The sequence below is a fragment of the Pholcus phalangioides genome, unplaced genomic scaffold, assembly GCF_987345545.1.
Source record: "Pholcus phalangioides strain wild (caught in Gottingen) unplaced genomic scaffold, Ppha-v1.0 ptg000011l_1, whole genome shotgun sequence".
Taxonomy (NCBI): Eukaryota; Metazoa; Arthropoda; class Arachnida; order Araneae; family Pholcidae; genus Pholcus; species Pholcus phalangioides.
The window spans coordinates 9,376,830-9,397,611 of record NW_028301604.1 but is presented as its reverse complement, the minus strand read 5'-3'; the positions used below and the strand labels follow the sequence as shown (position 1 = coordinate 9,397,611).

The window sequence follows — 20,782 nt, the reverse complement described above, 5'->3', positions numbered from 1 at the left end:
ATCAATAGTCCTCTTAAAATAATATTTCGTGCCCATGCAGGCTTCCCGTATTACATTGGCAATACAATCACCATTGATTTGATTGTTGGGTAGCCCCAAGTCTATCCTGCCTTCAATAACTTGTTTATTAGACCAACAATATGACGAGAATTGAGATATGCAGCCATTCTTGTGAGAATTTTTACTCTAGAGATAGATGTTTACTTCTTGTCTAAAGCTACCCGTTATGTACTTACAATTAATACTGACATTTACTCTAAGTATAAATGGCAGTCATATGATTGATATAATAATATTAATGCAACTGTCATCAATAAGACAAAAAACAGGCAAAAAAGGATAATAACCCACTAATGAAATCTATATATTAATATTTTTTACAAACGCTTTTATCGAGTGTAGCAAGAGACGTAAAAAAGGTGTCTGTGTGACTAATTATCTAAAATTACGGCACATTTTCAGAGTATAACTTATATTAAGCATCCTGAAAAATCATGCTAGTGCTTATTTTTTGGGAAACACGGTAGTTTATGTAAATTAATTTGAGAAATCATCTATTTCTTTTAATTTGTCAGCATGTTAAAAGTTAATAATAGTTGATAGAAATAATCATTTAATCAGAGTATATGGTTGTGTATAATACTCAAATGCTATATTTCACTTATCCACCTCAAAATTTGAATTTTCAGTACAATTTTGGAGACTATCAAGATTTGTCCAGAAGATATAATGATGCTGCTGCAATTCACACATGTAAAATCTTGGTAAAAAACTAAATTGTCGTCTCTAAACTTGTCTCCAACTTCTAGAATCAAGAAGTTGAGAGTCAAGTGCATCTGTAGATGTCTTCTGATGGTCTCTACTTTCTGGTTCGTGCAGCTGGAGACTGTTTGAAGATGGAAAACAAAGTTCTCATACAGAGTTTGGCCATGCCCATCGAATTTCATTGGTGTTTTGGTGGTTTTGACATATCTGATGATAGATGGAACTTGATGCTTATCCTATCAAGCCACCTCTTCTCAGCCACCTTGTTGGGCATTTTGCCTGTTGTGGCCTTGTATTTGTATGAGAGATTGTGGTGTCATACTAAAAAAAGCTGCCCAAATGCAAGCCAGCTACTGTTGTTTTATACTGAAGCCACAATTGAAGCAATGGTTGAGGTTCAATCCAGATTATTGATAGAGACTCATTAATTCACTGCCTTAATGTAGTAAATTCATGATCGAACCCAAATATGGGCATGGTACAATATATTATTACGATATCAGCAAGTGTTTTTTTTTTATTGTCGAGCCAAGTGTGCACATAATTTTACATTTGCAGACATGCCATCTTTTTGCGTCCGTAATATTGGAATTAAACTGTTCTAAGTGTACATATATAACCAGGGAAGACATAATATGTATTATAACCAGTACATGTCTATTTACTACTAAAATGTTCATGTAATAATCCATTTTTATTCAGATTTTCTAATTTTTTTAAAGAAGTTTCAGGATGTTCTGATTTTTTTTTAAAAGGAAAAAATATTATGGCATGTTAAGAGGCATTCCCTTTAAGTAAATTCTTTTAAACCCATATGCTCAAGACGTTCTTAGAAAATGAAAATGCATATCAGACATTTTTATTTTCATAGTACTATAAATTTGGTCTTCCCAACTAGAGCATTTCATTAACTGCACTCACAAGTTTCTGGGATGTTATAATTTTTTGAAATAATCATGTATATATGAATCAGTTCCTTTTTCTATTGTCAGATGGATAGACCAGAGATTCTTCTTTTTTATATACATCTTGATCATCTATTCTCTTTTTTTTCTTTTCTTTTTTGAAAAATTCATAAACTGTTTTTATTTCTGTGTATTCTTGCCAATTTACTAAAAATAATGAAAATTATGTGTATTTTCTGAAAAAAACATAAATCTTTTTTTTCAAATAGATGTGAATGCATTGCAGTGGTTAAAAGAGAGTGAAGATTTTATTTACTGTTCTGAAGTTCTTGTTGAGGATTATAGTTTTATTTTTCTATAGATATTATGAATATTGTTTATCTGGTTCTGTATTGTTTTTCTGGTTGACTCTTTTTGCAGACAGTTGTTTGGTCTGAGAAAAAACAGTATTCAGTTCCTCTCAGGATTCCATTTGCAGTAGATGTTTGTCATAACACATTTTCTGTAATCAGGGATATTTTGTGTTTTGCTAAAGTCAGCATGAACTTGTCAGATTATCCACCTAGTCACAATAGTGAATGTATTGCAGTTGCTTCATTGAACATTTTGAGATTGCAGGTGAGATAAAATTATGTGATCAACAGATATAATTTTCATAAAAGTATAATTTATAAAAGTCTATTGTACTACCCCTAGCAGAAAGTGTTCATTCACGCACGAAAACACTAGCCATGCTACTTTTAAAATGCAAAAAAAAAAATTTCAAGTGAAAATTTTTGTTAAAATCAATCCTTCTGAATTCGGATTAAGTGAAAAAAAAATGAAGTTATTACAATTTGACCATGAAAATCAATTTATAAATTTGTGACATCCAAGAAAAAAATGTTTGATCACTTCAGTTTTGAGGAAAAAAGTGATCGATCACTGTTTTAAAAAAATGTGTTGACTTGAATTATGTATATATATATGAAAATGTTCGCACAAGTGCAAAGTAACCAGACAATGTATAAAAAGTGAACACAATGGATTTTTATCATCACAATTTTTTCTGAAGTGTAAGAGTTTTCTTCCAGAAGATGTCTTTCTAATCATTTTAAAAAACAGATAGTTTCCATGTTGAAAGATGGTGTTTCTCAAAGGGAGGTTGAAAGAATTTTCAGCTGTGCTCAAAGTAGGTGTGCTACCTTTGGAAGAAATATCGGAGAACTGGCGGTATAGAAAATTTGCCTCGATCTGGTTGCCCTTGTAGTATCACAAAGAGATATGATAAAAAAACTGCTCGCAGTTGCCAAGAAAAATCATTGTGCTACCTTGAAATAGCTGAATTTTTTCATTTTCAGTGGCGAGTCAAGAATCAGCTTGGGGACTGAAAATGGCTACAATAAATTTGTCTGGGGAAGAACAAGAGAAAAGTTCAAAGATGAGTACATTGATAAAAGAATTAAATTTCATCAATCGTTTGCTGTGTGGAGTTGCATGACAGCTGACGGATCAGGGGAACTGAGCGGTACAGTCAACTCAGAAGTGTACATGGACACTCTTGAAAACTTTTTGATTCCCAGTGTTGACAATTGGTTTAAGCATTCGACTGGCTTCACATTTCAAGACAACAATGTCTCTTGCCACCACAGTAAAAAAGGGGAGAGGTATCTTAGAAGTGCTAGCATTTCAGCGATGGACTGGTCTGCCAACAGATTTAACCCAATCGAGAATGTTTGGTACCAGTTGAAGAAGAGGGTAGACTCAAAAAGGCCTAATAACGTCATGGAACTGAAGCAAGCAATTAGAGACTGCTGCGAAGAAATTTCTCCGTGGTACTGCAAGCAACTTATGGCTTCTATGCCTCAAAAGATGATCTGGGCGAAAGGTGGAGTTACGAAATATTAAATTTCTTATTTTAGATCCCATAATCAATTACTTTTATCGAACATTTTTTTCTCAGTGTTGCAAGATTATAAATTCATTACCATGGTCAAATTGCAATAAATTTATGGTTTTTTTCATTCATTCCAAATTCAAATTGGTTGATTTTAACAAATATTTTCACTCGTAAAGAAGAATATTTTTATTTTTGTGTTTTAAACATGACATTGCTAGTGTTTTCGAGGGTGCATGAACACTTTCTGTCGAGACTAGTACATTTCCATATTTTACAGTTCAGAAATGATGTGCATGGACATAGTTCAAGCATGTAATACATAAGCATTAGCATAGAATATTTTCAAATCTTGACTAACAAAGAAAGTGTCTTAAGGTGTTGTCCTCAAAAAATTTTGAAAAAAATTAAGTACACTCATCTCACCCAAAAACACATAATACCAAAAAAAATTAGCGGCAGAATGCAATTATTAAAGCTGCAAAATTTTTTTAAAAAATTATAACAGTTGGCTACTCATCGCCTCTTGTGCTTCTTGGTGATATCTATAAAAAATTTCTTATCCCTTCCTTTTCTTTCCTCTAGCTTCTCTGTTCTAGAAACTAGTTACAGTATTTCTATTTTTTCCTTTTTCTTTGTCTGTGTTTCACTTGAGCATGGGCTGTTTGAATGACATCACTCTAGCACTAGGGTTAGGGGATTTTTTTCAATTCATTCTTGGTCTCTATTGGCATTGAGATTATTAATATTTTAAAAAAAATTTAGTGACCTATAATAATTTTTTTTATATTGTGCATATTTAAATGAGTAGAATCAGTGGTAATTTTTTCAAAACTTTTTGAAGACGTTATCTTAGGACCCTTTCCTTGTAAGTTGCAGAGTTGTTAAAATGCACTATACAGGGTGATTCAGATTGTTTGTCCATAGGACTATCTCTGCAACCAATGACTTTGAAAGTATACTTACAATTATTAACCAAACATATATATATATATTGTTTATAATTTTTTTGATTGCATTTTTAATTGGGTTGCTGTATTTTAGTAATATATGGTATCCATGCTTGTTATGAGCATCTTTTTCTCAGCCACCTCATTGGGTATTTTTCCTATTGTGGCCTTGTATTTGTATTACAAAAAGTTTTCAAATGACATGCAATTTTTTTAAATGTCATAATTTTTTTTAAGGGTCACATACATAAAGAAATAAAAGAATTAACTCTTTATATACAATGCCGGTATGCCAAAACTTTCAATTAGTGAAATGTAGGTCAGGCTCCAAGAAATCATTTTCAAAAAACTCTCCATATTCTAAATGCAATATTTATAGAGATATTTAATTTGAATTTTTCAGCATTTATGGCTGATGATTGAGGGTATGGTTTGCTGGTTTGCAAATCATGAACAAACAAATGAAATTCAAAGTGTAAAAATGTAATTTGCATCATGAGTAAAAAAGTAAAACAGTTTTAGTCTTCAATAATTTTTATAATAAAGTCTTTCCAGTCAAGTTGTTTCACAACCATTGAACCATTCACAATGAAACAATTTTTCAGTTAAAAAACTTTTTTTTTGGAAAACCAAAAAAACCGTGTTTTTGGTTTAAACTGGTTTTTTTTGTTTAAATAGCATTAACATTAAAAACAATAAAATTTCTGAAAAATCATTTAAACCTCTAATACTTAATTAAAATAAAATGTTTATTAATGCAATTAACACTGTTCCCATATTAATTAATCTAGAAATATTTCTTACATTTTATTAAAAACCAACTTTTGCAATTTATTTTTTTGTTGAACTCAATAAATTACTGTGTGTTTGAAAATAGTTAATGTTACTATTAACTATATAATATAAAGGGGTGTTTTCTCCAGTTACTTTCATTATACTTAATTAGGAAGCTATTTTACAAAAACTGTGATAAAAATTAGGTGAATATAATGTATTTAATGAAGCATAAATAATGCAGACTAATTAGCAATAAATTATGATATACAGGGTGATTATATACATAGGCAGAGATAGACTTGGAAGTCTGGGAGAGCACGGTCATTATTGCTGGGGGGACACGATGATGATGTAAATTCATGTATACATATATACATTAGATCAGTCGACTCCACCTTTGATGCTGGGGGGCAATGCCCCCTTATATCTTCGCCCATTATTATATATAATCTAAGTTTCGATTTAAAACACTGTAAAAGAAGAGCTATTGTCAGAATGACTTGAAAATTTACATGAGCATTTCTGAAGCAATGGAATTTTATATGGCAAAGGGGGAGAAAATACTTAAAAATGGAAAATTTACAACACTACTCATTGAACTCAAATTTGCTTGCAGAATGGGAACGATGGCCATTCAGGGCAAAATGATAACTTAGTTAGCATTGCACGAATTCATAATTCATAGAACCATTACAAAAATGTTGTAATTGAACGAGTAAGTACAACTTACTCAAGAAATGTTAAATATATTATCCATCGTAATCTGACAATGAGATGAAGCACAAAAATGCTTGTTCAACAACAGATCAGACTGTGTCATGATGTGGTTGTGCTTGCACATCACCAATGTTTTGCAATCCGACCTCTGTTCGTAAGATTTTGAGGTCCCCAAACCCCCCCCCCCCCCAAAGCCAGAAGTTGCAAGGGTCAGGTGAACTGACGACAGGCCAGGCGTCAAGCCATCTTGTTATTGTCAAAATGTTTCTTCAGCAACTGCTTTGCTAGTATTGTGATTGATAAAAGTTGTGCTATCCACACACTGATATTGTTAAACTGTCAAAATGATGTGGTTGCACAAAATATAGATTATACTGCTGGCCAAGTACAGCATCATCTACTTGCACATTTTGCACTTTTTTCTTTTTCCAGAGCACCCATGCAAATTTTCAAGTCATTCTGACCAGTACCTCTTATTGTACAGTTTCGGAATCAAAACTTTAATTATAATCACCTGTATATAGCTGATTATTTTTCATTAAGCTGTTACTACTGAACCTCGATTAACTGAGCTTAATAGTGAAAGTATAAAAAAAAATCTATTGAATCTTAAGACTGGGTGACATAGGGTATGAGATATGCTACTTCTTATGGGAAAGAAAATGAAAATGTGTGAAGTAATGTAGCTACTATTACGCTGGTCTTTGTCCTTTAGGGACAGCTGGTGTCTTTATTGGATTATAAGACCACCTGTGTGTGTGTCCCTAGCATGATGGTGTCACTACTGTTGCTGCTACTTTGTGAAGAAAAAAAAACAAAAACAACCCTGTGAGATAATACACTACATCATCAAGATATGTAATGTAATCCTTATTCATGAATTTGTTAAAGATAGAACATCAGAATGTAGCCAATAGTTAGAAAGTATGGCAAAAATGAGAAATTTTGGCTTCTATATATAACTTTGAGCAACCAAGACACTTAATATAAAAAAATTTATATTCAGGCCACTTTTATGAGATTTTTTTTGAAAAACCACTTATATATATATATATCATCTTACACCATTTAAAGATGTACCATCAGAATATACCCCAAGAATATAAAATGTGCTAAGAATGAACGATTTTGGCTAACAATGAACCAATATGATATTTTTCAAAGGAAAAAATTATATTTAGGGCACTTTTATGTGATTTTTTGAAAAAAAAACCACTTGGTTAAAACCGTGGTTTAAACCAAACAACCTTGCCATCTTTTTATTTGCCTTTCCAATGTGACTAGTGATCAAGTGTGGATCCAAAGCGATATTTTTGTAGGGGCGATTTATTACTTATAGGTTCATATGATCGCCCCATAATTTATGGAACGAACCAATTGTTCCAATTTTATCTGGTTATTGAGAGGGGTGATCATCCCCTCTAGTGCTTGCCCATTCGTTTAAAGTTAAAACCAACAGTGATTTTATCCGTAAAAGAGACATTTACAACACACTGTAATTTTGTTTTTTTTGTTTCACTTCTTGGTTCTCAAAAGGTTGAATAATTATTTTATAATAATTTCATCTGAGGCAGATGAAAATTATCTGAAGCAGTAAGCAATGAAAAGCATTTATATTTTAAATATACAATAAAATTATTTTTTAAAAATAAAAGTTCAGGTCATTTTTTTTTATTTGTAAAAACTCGCTTAAAATGGAGATTCTCAGTCCAATACAAATACGGCAACACAGACATAAGTAGCCAAAAACATTGTAATTTTTCATCTTCAATATCTCAAGGAATATTGCATTTAAAATCTTTTTTTTCTAAATTGTAAAGTAACTTCTCCCAGAACACTCCCAGATTCTTTCTGTTTATCCCAAGTTCACACACTAGCAAAAGAAATAGACATAAGTCAATTTTCTAGGATAGAACATTTATTCACATTCACAAAGTATAAAATTACACTGTAAATCAATTACTTCAATGGATTTCATCTTTTATGATTAAATTTGTAGTTAACAGTTTCTGGTCATAATTTGTTAGAAATCTGGTCATAATCGACGTGAATTTGCAATGAAAATGTTGAAGTTTCTGTTACTCAGTCTATATAATGTCCATACTAAATTTAAAGACATCTCCATTGATCAGCTCTTGCCCGAATATTGATTCATCACTTGTGATCAGTTTACAGGATTGATATAAGGAGCAGGTTTCTATGACAGGAACACATACAGGGTGTTTTCCATAAGTACTGAGACCAAATTCATATTCGTACAATTAGTTAAAAATCTTCAAAATAGCACCCTCCTGTGCATCGATACATTTAGGGAGGCGGTGTTTTCAGGCCTTCTTCTCCGGGAGGTCCTTTATAGCCGATGTAACATGAGCCTGGATGTTTTCAATCGTGTCCCAATGTTTATCCTTCCAGGGCTTCTTCTAAGCGAGGAAACAAAAAAAGTCTGGGGGAACCAGGTCAGGACTGTAGGGAGGCTGGGGAACCCGTAGGGTATGGGTCCTGGCCAGGAAATCATTGACAACATAGACGCTGTGGCTTGGCGCGTTATCGTGATGAAGTTTCCATGTGTCCTTGATGTCACTTCGGCAGTATGCCGCCCTCCTTTTAAGCCTTTTGAGCACTTCCAAGTAAAAAGCTGCGTTCACAATGGTCTCGGTAAGTACGAATTTGTGGTGGACAATGCCTCTGACATCAAAGAAGACAATGAGTATGGTTTTGATCCTGGACGCGTCACATTTTCGTCGATTCTGGAGGTTGATGGACGTCCACTGCAGGGTTCATCGGGACATCCTCTCAGCCCTCCTTGAACGACTTGTGCCATCTGTGAACTTGTGATTTGGACCAGCTATCACTCCTAAAGGCCTGCTGAATTAATAAACGTTTTGGTGGGAGACTTCCCAAGTTTAACGCAAAATTTGGTAGCGTAACATTGTTCCATAGAACGATCCATCGCGCAATGTTACATCAAGCTTAAAACGGGCTTCACAGAAAGCATGTCTTGACTTTACGGCAGCTCAGAGCCGACTGAGAATGGGTGCGTTATGAAGCTAACACCCCCCTCCACTTAGGTTAGAGGCAGGGGCGTAGCCAGAAATTTCGTTCCGGGGGGGACCACTTTCATTTTGGGGGGGGACCAAAGTGACAGAACAATAGATTTGGCCATCTTTTTCCCTTTTTTCGGTCATTTTCTCACATTTCGGGGGGGGGGGGACCAGACCCCCAAGTCCCCCCCCCTCGCTACGCCCTTGGTTAGAGGGCGCTGCGGTGTATAGTCGTGTCTGGAAAAAATTGGTCTCATTACTTATGGAACGCACCTTGTATTAGCAAGCCAGGAGGAAATCCTAGTTTCTGATCATGGGCGGAGATACGGGGGGTGGGGGGTCCAGCGTCAAACGTGGAGTTGACTGATCTAATGTATATATGTATATATGAATGGACATCATCATCATCATGCCCCCCAGCAATAACGACTGTGCCCCCCCCCCCAGACTTCCAGGTCTATTTCCGCCTATTTTCCTGATCATCTCAAAGTTCATCATGGATTGTAAACCACCCAAGGTGGGGAAGTATTTGTATGTTTAAGCATCAAATTGATTAGGCTGGTCATGGGTACAGGACAAAAGGACGTGAAGACACTAGCACAAGGATCAAATACACACAGTGATTCCAAATGAAATTGGTCATCACGTCTGACCAGCAGCTACAAACAGTCTATGAGAAATAAATAGTTAACTTAAAATCCAGACCTGCCAGAACATCAGGCGAGCAATCAGTGGCTATATTATTTACATTTAAATTACTTGGGTAAAAAACGAGTTAAGAGCAACAGTGTTAGTAAAATACGATCACATATTGAACATATAGAGTGATGCAATTTGAATGTGAATGACATCTTGAACTCATACAGATTTATATGATCACAAATGGTTTTTTTTCTGGTATGAAAGTAAAAACATGTTCACTCCGTCACAAATAAAAAACTATTATGGCACCATCACAAAATTTACATGATCATTCGTAATTTAAAATATAAATATTTCAATTATAAAACACAAAGTTGACTACACACTACAGTAAGAGCTGTAGACTATGACAAGATGAACAAACAAAGACTATTATTTTACTAGTGGAAGCATCTGCCAGAAGGACAAAGGTATAGCACAATATATTTATATAATTAATTCAAGACCGATCTGCAGTGATCGTCGACCATATGACTGATCATTGATCACACAACCAATCATAAACAGAGCAATTAAACATACAGATTTTATAACAACATGATCAAATTGCAGCCCTGAATTGGACCTTGAGCTGGGAGTGGAATATTGTTACATTTCTTTCCCCCCCCCCACCCCACCCCTCATCTCTTAGCCAACAAAAAGAAAAATTCCCAAGAATTTTTTTGAATCCCATTTTCCTGAACCTCCCAATGCAAAACTGGAGGTAAGGCCAGAAAGTTATTAGAAATCAGCTCAATCTGAATTGTCCCATCTTGATCGTCAAAATTTTTAGGAATACTAATATCTAATTTTTTTTTTAAAAACGTTCATAACAACAGGATCAAATTGCAGCCTAGAATCCGACCTTTGCACCAGAGATTGAAATACCATTACAAAATGACTTTTCGAAACCGGTTTTATATTTCACTAAGTTTTAGTACATATAAGAAAATATGCTATCTTGATGTATTTGTATTAAGGTATAGGTGGCTGCTGACACCTATGCTTTTGAAGCATTTTTGTTTTTGATTCCGGTTTCCAGTTAGCGACTCCATTGATAATGGAGTTGATCCTAACAAACATAACTGTCCAAGTTTCTAGGGTCATTACTATTCTTATGTGATGTCTTTAGTTAGTCCTGATGGCCATTACTGTTTTGGCACCATAGGTCATTTCCCCTCCCCAGCATGGCCCAACCCACATGGGTAAAGGGCTAATATCCAGGAAGGGACAGAGCCTGGGCCTTGTCATGTCTGACAGAGGTCGTTTCCGTCTGACATCACCTAAAATGAAAGCCTGTGATTGGTGGGGTTGACTCTTTTGGTTGTCAACCCAGTTTTACTGTGGCTGTCATAGTTTTTCCATCTATATAAAGAAGGTATGTCATTGTGTCGATGGTTATTTCTGTTTACACTCAGTTACCGGTTACCATCATGTTACAAAGTGGAGCCTTTTCTAGTTGCTAAGGTGATATCGTTAGGCCTATTTATGAACTTTGAAACATTAAAGATGAGGCCGATGAACCCAAGAAGTGGCCCTGTCTGTCACATATGGGGATTCAACCAAGATGTGAAGTTAGAATGCCTATTCAACACACTCACCTCGATGAGACTGTTGCCGTTACGAATATCCAAGATAATTTGTTTGATAGTACAGTAGATATGAATATCTCTGATCCCACTGCTAGTCATCAAATGATGTCAAACCCAGATACAACTCATAATGAATATATACCTATGATCTTATAGAACTCAGTGAACTCACTTGCAAACATATCTGATGTGTCTGCCCATGGTTCCATTTAATTATTCATTTTCTCCAAACACTAGAACCCAACAAACATCTGAATCGATTACCTTCTCGGGACTACTTCACCACACACCAACTCCGGCCATATCCCTATACTGCAATTCACTGTCATTAGTGAGTTTGGGTAAAAATGAAGATGCCATCTATATATATCAGTGGTTGCCTCAATCTCATTAGAGATAATTTCTTGTTATCTATATTCTTCCCCCAGTTTGATCCTGGGACCTGATGGCAACCTTAACAGTGGTAGAAGAGCATCTTACGACCACTCTACTCTGGCACATATCTTCTCAGGACTAGAAGATGATGATTTTCTTTGCAAATACAACAAATATTTTTTGTTGACAGAAATATATGCCAAACATGTTGAAATTGCTGCCAGTGCATTCGAAGGATGAGCTTGTGCATGGGGTGGTATACCATTGGATAAAGAGAATTTGAAAGAACAAAGGGAAATGATGCTTGGTTAAGTTTACAAAACTTGATGCATCAGACCCTTTCTTCTCCAAAAAACAGACTGGATATAGCCCAAGCTTTGTTTTCCAGGCAATATTTGGGTGGATCATTTCAAGACTGCGCTTCAATCGTTGGATTTGTGTCATCAATTTGACCCTCATGTTTTAGTGATTGATCAAATAAAATTAATCTCTCATCAACTGCCTCCATCAGTCCATCGGGCTATATTAGATCATAAACTGATTTTGTTACAGAAGCTGTTCATTGCACTTTAACAATTTTGACCCTCTGAAAACCTGTGTCGGGGGTTCAAGGAATATCTTTACTACCCTTGGAAGGACTGGTTTCATCAGTTTGTTCCAGGATGTAGTGAGATTTTTGAGCCTCTTCATCAACTTAACAAAAAAAAGTGTAAAAGTTTTGTGGGCAGACATTCATCAAAAGGCATTTGAGAAGTTAAAGATGCAGTTGTCAGAAACTCCTGTGTTATATATAAGTACAAGAAAACTAGAGTGCCGATTGAAAATCTATTGTGACGCTTTGGGAATCAGTCTCAGTGCTGTGTTGATACAGTGTGAAAAAGATGAAGAAAGACCCATAGCATTTACTACCCAACTCTAAATAAAACTGAACAAAATTACAGTGTTACTGAACGAGAGGGATAGGCGGTCGTGTGGGTCATGCCAAAGGTTTAGAGGCTACTTTTCTGGAGGTGGGGTAACTGTAGTGACTGACCATAAAGCCATTTCATGGTATTTGGATGCCAAGTAACTTAAAGGACAGCTGAGCCATTGAACTCTCATTCTTAAGGAGTATTCTATCTGCTTTGAATATAAAAAACAGGTCTAAAAATGGTGGTGCCAGATACATTGTCTTGTCAACCTTTTATAGGAGATATAAGTGAAGTTGATTTTGAAGATGATATTGACAGTTGGTTGTTTCTTTTTTCTGTTCTAAATGGAATAGAAATAATACAGTCAAAGAAAGGAATATGAAGACATAAGTTATTTTCAGAAGTTACATAAAGGGGAAGTTGAACTTGATGAAAACTTGGACAAATACCATGTTCTTGGGAAAAAAAGTTACATAATGTTGTTACTCATGAACAGAAAACAGTTGGTGATATCCCATCTGATAGTAGAAATATATTTCTAACTGATATGCACGACCACCCCATGCCTGGTCCTTTAGGAGTTGAAAAAACATACAATATTTGTTGACAACGTAGTTATTGGCCAAAACTATGGAAAGACCTCACAGGAAATTTGTCCTAAGTTGTCCCATATGTCAGTCCTGCAAATACGACAATGTTCTTAGGTGGGGTCATATGCAATCCAGTGTGGGTAATTTTCCTGGACAACTCATTGGAATTGATACAATGGGCCCGTTCCCTGTAGCTTCTCAAGGAAATGTCAATCTACCAGTTATTGTCGACTATTTTTCTAAATGGGTGGAATTGTTTCCTATTAGAAGAATTACAACCAATGCAGTGAAAAAAAAGTTTATACAAGAATATTTTTGCCACTTTGCTTTCCAAAATACCCCCTTTTCGATAATGGGAGTTGCTTTATATCTTGTTTCTAAAATACATCATTTCTGATAAGGGGTCATTCAAGTATTACGTCAGCATCGATGGGGGGGGGTTCCGATTTGCTGACTTTTGATGACAACGGGGGGGGGGGGTTTAGATAATGCTTATGTCATCAACCACCCTTTATGAAAATATGAAATATCTTTAATGGCATCTTATTCGGTGCACCAAGAATGAAAAAAACCCTTCGATAGTTATTGGGCACCTGAACTAACATTCTACCTATTGATAAGTGCCCTACAGAGCCACTTTAATGATCTCTAAATATTTCACGAATCCTTTAAGTGCTCTGGAGATGTTTTCAGTCCGCTTGAGTGCTCTGGAATTGTGCCACGCATCACTCAAGTCATCCGTAATTATGCCACGGATCTCTCAAGTAATCTGGGAATGTTCCACAGGTAACTTGAGTAATGTAGAACTGCACTGGGGGCCACTTAAGTGCTCTAAAACTGTGCCACATGTCACTCAAGGATCTCTAAATGTGCCACGGATCGTTTAAGTGTCCTGTAGCAGTGTCGCGGGTTACTTAGGTGATCTTTGAATGTGAAAGTGATCTTTGAGGCCTACTTCAGTGAACTGAAAATGTGCCATGGGCCACTTAAATGCTCTGGAATTGTGCTACGGGTTATTTAAACGATTTGTAAAAATGTGCCACTTAGTTCATTTTTACAAAATTAGGTTTGGGGGGGGGGGGCAAGCCACATCAGATAACCTTCAGGGCCAAATTTGGTCTGTGGGTCAAGGGTTTACCATATATGACTTAAAGGGTGGGTCGCAATGAATTTTTTAAAGATAAATTTTGAGTTCATAGCCTTCAAATAGCATTGAAATTAACAGAAATTGATTATAATAACATATAAAGGTATTTTCTTCCGAAATTTTAATTTTTAAAAAAATATTTTTTGCCGTAAAAAAATAATTAAAAAAATTTCATCTGGGGGGGAGCCGCACGATCCCCCTATGACCCCCCATGTACGTTTCTGATCCCACCAATATGCGTTAGGGGGTAGGGGGCAGTGATGATAAAATTTTGCTGACAAGGGGGAAGGGGTCAGAGTTTTGCTTGCTTTTGCTGACAAGGGGAGGGGGGGGTCAAAAACGGCTAAAAATTTGCTTACATAATACTTGAACTCTATCTGAACTATTTTGCATCATATCTTGTTTGATAAAAGATATTTGCAGGACTTTACAAATAGGGCAGAGGTTTAAACTCTGTATCATCCACAATCAAATCTCACAGAAAGGATCAATAAAACTGTTAAACAGATGATATTGTGTTATGTAAAGAAGAATCACATAGGGACTGTGGGATAAAAATATACCATTTTTTTTGTTCTAGCCATTTGCACTGCTACATCTGTTACAACTAGTAAAACTCCGGCAAGACTGTTTTTGGGGTGAGAATTGGCTTTGCTGTTTGATTGGACAATGAAAATTTGTGTTTGGTTGGGATGAGGCTGAAGTACCAGCTAAAATGCTTGAATAAGTTCAACTACATTATTACAATATTGCAAGAAAACAGAAATAAATTAATATAGGAGAGAAAGTTCTAGCCATCACATCAGTCAAAGGCTGATGATAGAATAATGGGAAATCCCAGTGTTCATCGAGTTACTCCTATTGTTTATCTCATTGTGGATGATTCAGGAAATTCAATTGGAAAATATAATGTCTGCGACATCAAAAGGTGTGTTGATCGTGGAAATGAACAGTTCGATTTGTCTTATAAATGAAACTACCAACATTGACTTGCAACTTGCATAATTTTCTAATCAAATTGTCCAAGATTCTACTTTGGTTGTCCACTGATGGGCACTTTGGAGTTCAGAGATTTTTCAAATTTCTAGAAAAATATTTAATGAACTGTTCTGAAATTTCGGCCATGTATACCCTATGCTTGTATTCACAATTTCCAGTGAAGTGTATTTGATGATTACTATTCATGAGTGTATTTTGGGGCTTACAAAAAATTGAATAAGAAAAATAATATTTTTGATCAACCCTGTATCATAAAGAATTGTAAATGATTTGTAACTTTCGCAGAATATTTTATATTTAGTTCAAAACTTGTATGCATTTTCGTGAAAATAGCATGTATATTCACTTGTATGCATTTTCGTGAAAATAGCATGTATATTCACTTGTATGCATTTTCGTGAAAATAGCATGTATATTCACGAAGATATTAATGTTTCTAATAAAAATTGTAATTTTCATACACTATGCATGATACACTTTATAAAGAAATTTAAAATGTAATGATTTAGTATTAGAGGTATGAAAATTGTAAGTAAGTGATTTTTAATTATGCATTTTCAGGGGGAAATATCAACTTTATTTTTTTTCATAATTTGTGGTTATGAGCCAGATATGTAGTGCAACCAGTGCCATCTTAACGCATGGGCCCACCCGGGCCCCAAGGGAAGAGGGGCCTCACATAAATTAGAACCTGTTGAAATTTCCGAAAATTTCTCAGGTGGGGCCTCAGAAAAATCACTTGGCCCAGGGCCCATGATGCTCTTAAGACAGCCCTGAGTGCAACTTATATAAAAAATACCAGTTGAATGTCATGAAAATTCAGAAAGATACTGTGATAAAGTAACCTATAATTTCAGTTAATAGCTGAATATATAATTTATTTATGTATTCAGCTATTAACTTAAATTATGGCTAGCTGAATATATATGTGTGAATATACATGCTATTTTCATGAAAATCCCTTCAAGTTTTGAACTAAATATACAATATTCTGTTGATAGTTACAAATCATTTATAATTCTTTATGATACAGGGTTGATCAGAAAATTTTTTTTTCCCTTTCTATTTTTATTTTTTTTCAAAGTTGGTTATATAGACATGGTTCGTACGGTCCTTGAAAATCTTGAAAAGTCCTTGGAAAAAAAAATTTAATTTTCAAGGCCTTGAAAATCCATAAGTCCTTGAAAAATTTGTGTTTTCCGAAATAGTTTTCGCCACTTTTTTTTTACTCCGTAAGCGACATCCTTAAAAAAGTGCAAAGCACAGGGAAAAAGCCTTAGTAGCCAATAACCCTGGATAATTGGATTTAAAGTACATTTTTTCCCATTATTCTTAAGCCGGGTTTTCTTAGGAGCAGGTTTTCTGTGCCACGTGCAAAGTGAATAGCCCAGCGTGACACGCTGTCCACTCACCAATAACAAGAAAACAAGTTCGACTGATCTCCTAGAGAGCGCAACAAGCCTTACGGCAGTGTTTTACGTCAGGCGTGATTGGCAGACTGCTTCTGGAGGAGTCAAATGCATTGTGCGCCACTCATTTTACCGATCTTCTCTTCATTTTTGTTTTCTTTCACTTCCCTTCATCAAGCTCGATGCTTCCCTTCAAACCAGAGCATGTAGATGACAGAGTAGCTGATGCCAGGGCCGTGAGCTGATGCGCCATGGTAGGAATACACAAACACGTAGTGTGATTATGTAACACGTTTCTGTCGACGCGGAATGATCCAGTTTGGTTCGTGTGGCACCAAAAACCTATGTTGGAATGTTTTTCCCTCTTTTATTCTCTGTGCACGTGGAACTGGTCGGCCCGATGCAATATGTAAATCGCCGGCGGTGTGCCCTCACGGGAGCTCAGCTTTATACTGTAGGCTGGTTTTTTTCTTCCTGAGATTGCCGCGGTTGTTACTTGTCAGTCGTTGTTTTTTTTTTATGATCGTAAATGATCTCGTTTTTTTTTCCTTGCAACTTTTATGGAATAAAAGCTAGAGTTCAAAATGAACTTTCGATCGTTGTATTTTTTCTTCAGCTCAGTCGGCACGCTCTGGCCCCCAACAACCAATACCTCCTTCTAGAGTAGAAGTCCTTCTGCTCTAGAGGGTATTGCAACAACCCACTTCTAGGAAAACCCGGCTTTATGGTAGCATGTATCCTGTGATCGTATGTAGATGTATTTGGGGTCGTTGGAAGTCATTCAACTTTTGTACTAGGTATTTTTTCCGGAGGACTTGCAAAATCAATATCTTAGAAAAAAAAGTTTCATAATTTTTGCCGAAATAATTTCAGCCTTTCGGTCTGTAAGCACAGAGCGAAGCTTCCTGTGATCCACATCTAGATAAACTGAAGAGCCAAAAAACTGGTACAGGCATGCGTATGCAAATAAAGAGATATGGAACCAATCAGAGTACGGCGCTGCAATCGGCAACGCCTATATAAAACAACAAGTGTCTGGCGTGGTTGTTAGATCGGTTACTGTTGCTACAATGGCAGGTTATCGAGATTTAAGTGAGTTTGAACGTGGTGTTATAGTCGGCTCACGAGAGATGGGACCTAGCATCTCCGAGGTAGCGATGAAATTTGGATTTTCACGTTCGACCATTTCACGAGTGTACAGTGAATATCGGGAATCCGGTAAAAAATTAAATTTATGACATCGCTGCGGCCGGAAAAAGATCATGCAAGAACGGGACCAACAACGACTGGCGAGAATCATTAAACGTGACAGACGTGCAACCCTTCCGCAAATTGCTGCAGATTTCAATGCTGGGCCATCAACAAGTGTCATGCAACGTCCCTTATGGGAGTTGCTTGCCCGGTTTGAGATATCCAGTAATAAAGTGGCAAACGACAAGTGGAAAATGATTGCAAATAAACTTTCGCATTAAATATTATTTATTCAATTTAATTATAAAGTTAGTCAATTTTAACAATAGATTAGTATAACGTGGAGCCCTCTATTTGACGTTAACAGAAAGATACTGGCTCACCAATTGATGATCATCAACAGTCAAACTTTTATATTGATCGGACATCCGATGTTGTTAGACATTTCGATGTAGCCTTTCCCCTCAAGTATCAGAGAAGGGTTCTCGGTTGAGAGCCGGAACACCTTGATCAGCTCCAGGGAGCCTCTCGGTTGAGGGCCGGACCACCTTGATCAGCAATGAAGAACTTTGACTGTGAAAATTATTTAATATTTTCGATTCCGGACCTGCCGGAAAACGGATTCAAACACTGTAAATTATTGCATTTTAACTAATTATCAGCTTAAGGCCAATGGATACGGTAGCAAGACGGTGAACCGTCCTACTAGAGGGCTTCAGTTGAATAGAACAAACAAAAGATGAACGCAATGTGAGAGACAAAGAGGGAGGAATTTATACTCCTATTTCACAAGAAGTTTGGGACCACATGTCCTCGCAAGGCCTTTTCGCCTCAACAAAAATATCGGATTTACATATTCATGCGTCACTATATTATAAACATTACAATTAAATTATTACATTGGAATCTGGCAACATGACACAATCCGGAGATCAGACTCTCCCGACTATGTAAACAATATCAATAAGAAATGAAATGTTCCGATGGAGGTCTGCAGCCCCCCCCCGCCGAAAATAAGTGAGTACAACACTATATTTTCCGTACAATGAGACTTGTAACAACTCCCCCGGGAGGTTCTTTAATGAAAATAAAAATAATTAACCGGGCAAACCCTTAAGCCTCGCCCAAACTATACATATTCTAGACCAAACCCCTCCACGAAAATAGCGACATCGTCGTCATGAGGGAAATTATTTTATGTGGGACATCAGTAGCCCGACCTCTGGCCCGTTCTCGTTCGACAGCCGAAAGACCCCACCCGCCGACTGCCGAACTAAGCGAACATTCTGGCCCTGACCGGTTTGCCAGCGGGTCCTCGGGTGGTTTCCGGTAACTGAGAGGTCCCTGGGGTCTAAAATAAGAAGGAATTTCCCACATAACAACAAGATCACCATTAACGTAGAGGGATCGGATCCCGATACGTTACATTCAGCGTGCGAACCATTCAACGAAACATCATCGATGTGTGCTTTCGGAGCCGAAGGCCCACTCGTGTACCCTTGATGACTGCACAACACAAAGCTTTATGCCTTGCCTGGGCCCGGCAACACAGACATTAGACTGTTGAGGACTGGAAACACGTTGCCTGGTCTGACGAGTCTCGGTTCCAATTGCTTCAAGCTGATGGACGTGTACGGGTATGGAGACAACCTCATGGATCCATGGACCCTACATGTCAACAGGGGACTGTTCAAGCTGGTGGAGGCTCTGTGATGGTATGGGGCATGTGCAGTTAGCGTGATATGGGACCCCTGATATGTCTAGATACGACTCTGACAGGTGACAGGTACGTAAGCATCCTGTCTGATCACCTGCACCCATTCATGTCCATTGTGCATTCCGACGGACTTGGACAATTTCAGCAGGACAATGCGACACCCCACACGTCCAGAATTGCTACAAAGTGGCTCCAGAAACACTCTTCTGACTTTAGACACTTCCTCTGGCCACCTAAATCCCCAGACATGAACATTATTGAACATATCTGGGATGCCTTGCAATATGCTGTTCAGAAGAGATCTCTACCCCCTCTTACTCCTACGGATTTATGGACAGCCCTGCAGGATTCATGGTGTCAATTACCTCCAGCACTACTGGAGGTAATTGACAAGAGTCCATGCCACGTCGTGTTGCGGCACTTCTGCGTGCTCGCGGGGGCCCTACACAATATTAAGCAGGTGTACCAGTTTTTTTGGCTCTTCAGTGTTTTTTGTCACCCGGGGCAAGCCGGAATTTTGGTGCCCCTTGCATGTAGAGGAAGCAGTTGAAGAATGAATTTGGCACCCCTCCTCGTTCAGCGCCTGGGACACCAGACCCACCTGCTCCCCCTAGTTGTGGCCCTGATACAGATTATACAAGTCTGTGCACTAACAACAAGCTATTCTGAGAAAGAAGTATAAGACTTTAGTGAAGAATTAGACAAGATGTATGGCCCTCACTTAGGGGGGCTGACAGGACTCTAGCCCTGGTGCCTGGGACGATTATCATCATTTCTTTGCTTTTTCATGCTATAAATTAGCTACAGAAGGGGCCTGTTAAAAGTCTGACTGAGGGGCCCGCAACAGATCCCAGTCTAGGGGCCCTGCTACAGGATGTGAGGGCCATGACGAGATGAATAATGAAGGAAACCATCATATCAAAATAGTAATATTATCTCAAAAATTAGAACTTTGCCTGGTTTTAATTTATATAGGAAATTGATCCTAAGATTTCCTAAGATTGATCCTTTGATTGCTTTTAAGACAAAAAAATTTTAATTGGTCGACTCATTTTGGCTCTACAATGGAGAGCTGTCATCAGGACCTTGTGGTCAGAAATCACACAAATGAGTCGTGGAAGGGTGATGTTTATGTTTGG

The 20,782-nt window shown here is 37.0% G+C and overlaps 1 protein-coding gene across 1 annotated transcript in view; it reads left to right on the top strand.

The window, feature by feature from the left end:
- HERC2 (E3 ubiquitin-protein ligase HERC2) overlaps positions 1 to 20,782 on the top strand; it is a 645,607-nt gene that overhangs the window by 109,576 nt on the left and 515,249 nt on the right. The window contains exon 18 of the mRNA XM_089238586.1: positions 2,091 to 2,288. Coding sequence (XP_089094712.1) covers positions 2,091 to 2,288 — 198 coding nt within the window. The remainder of the gene's footprint in view (positions 1 to 2,090; positions 2,289 to 20,782) is intronic.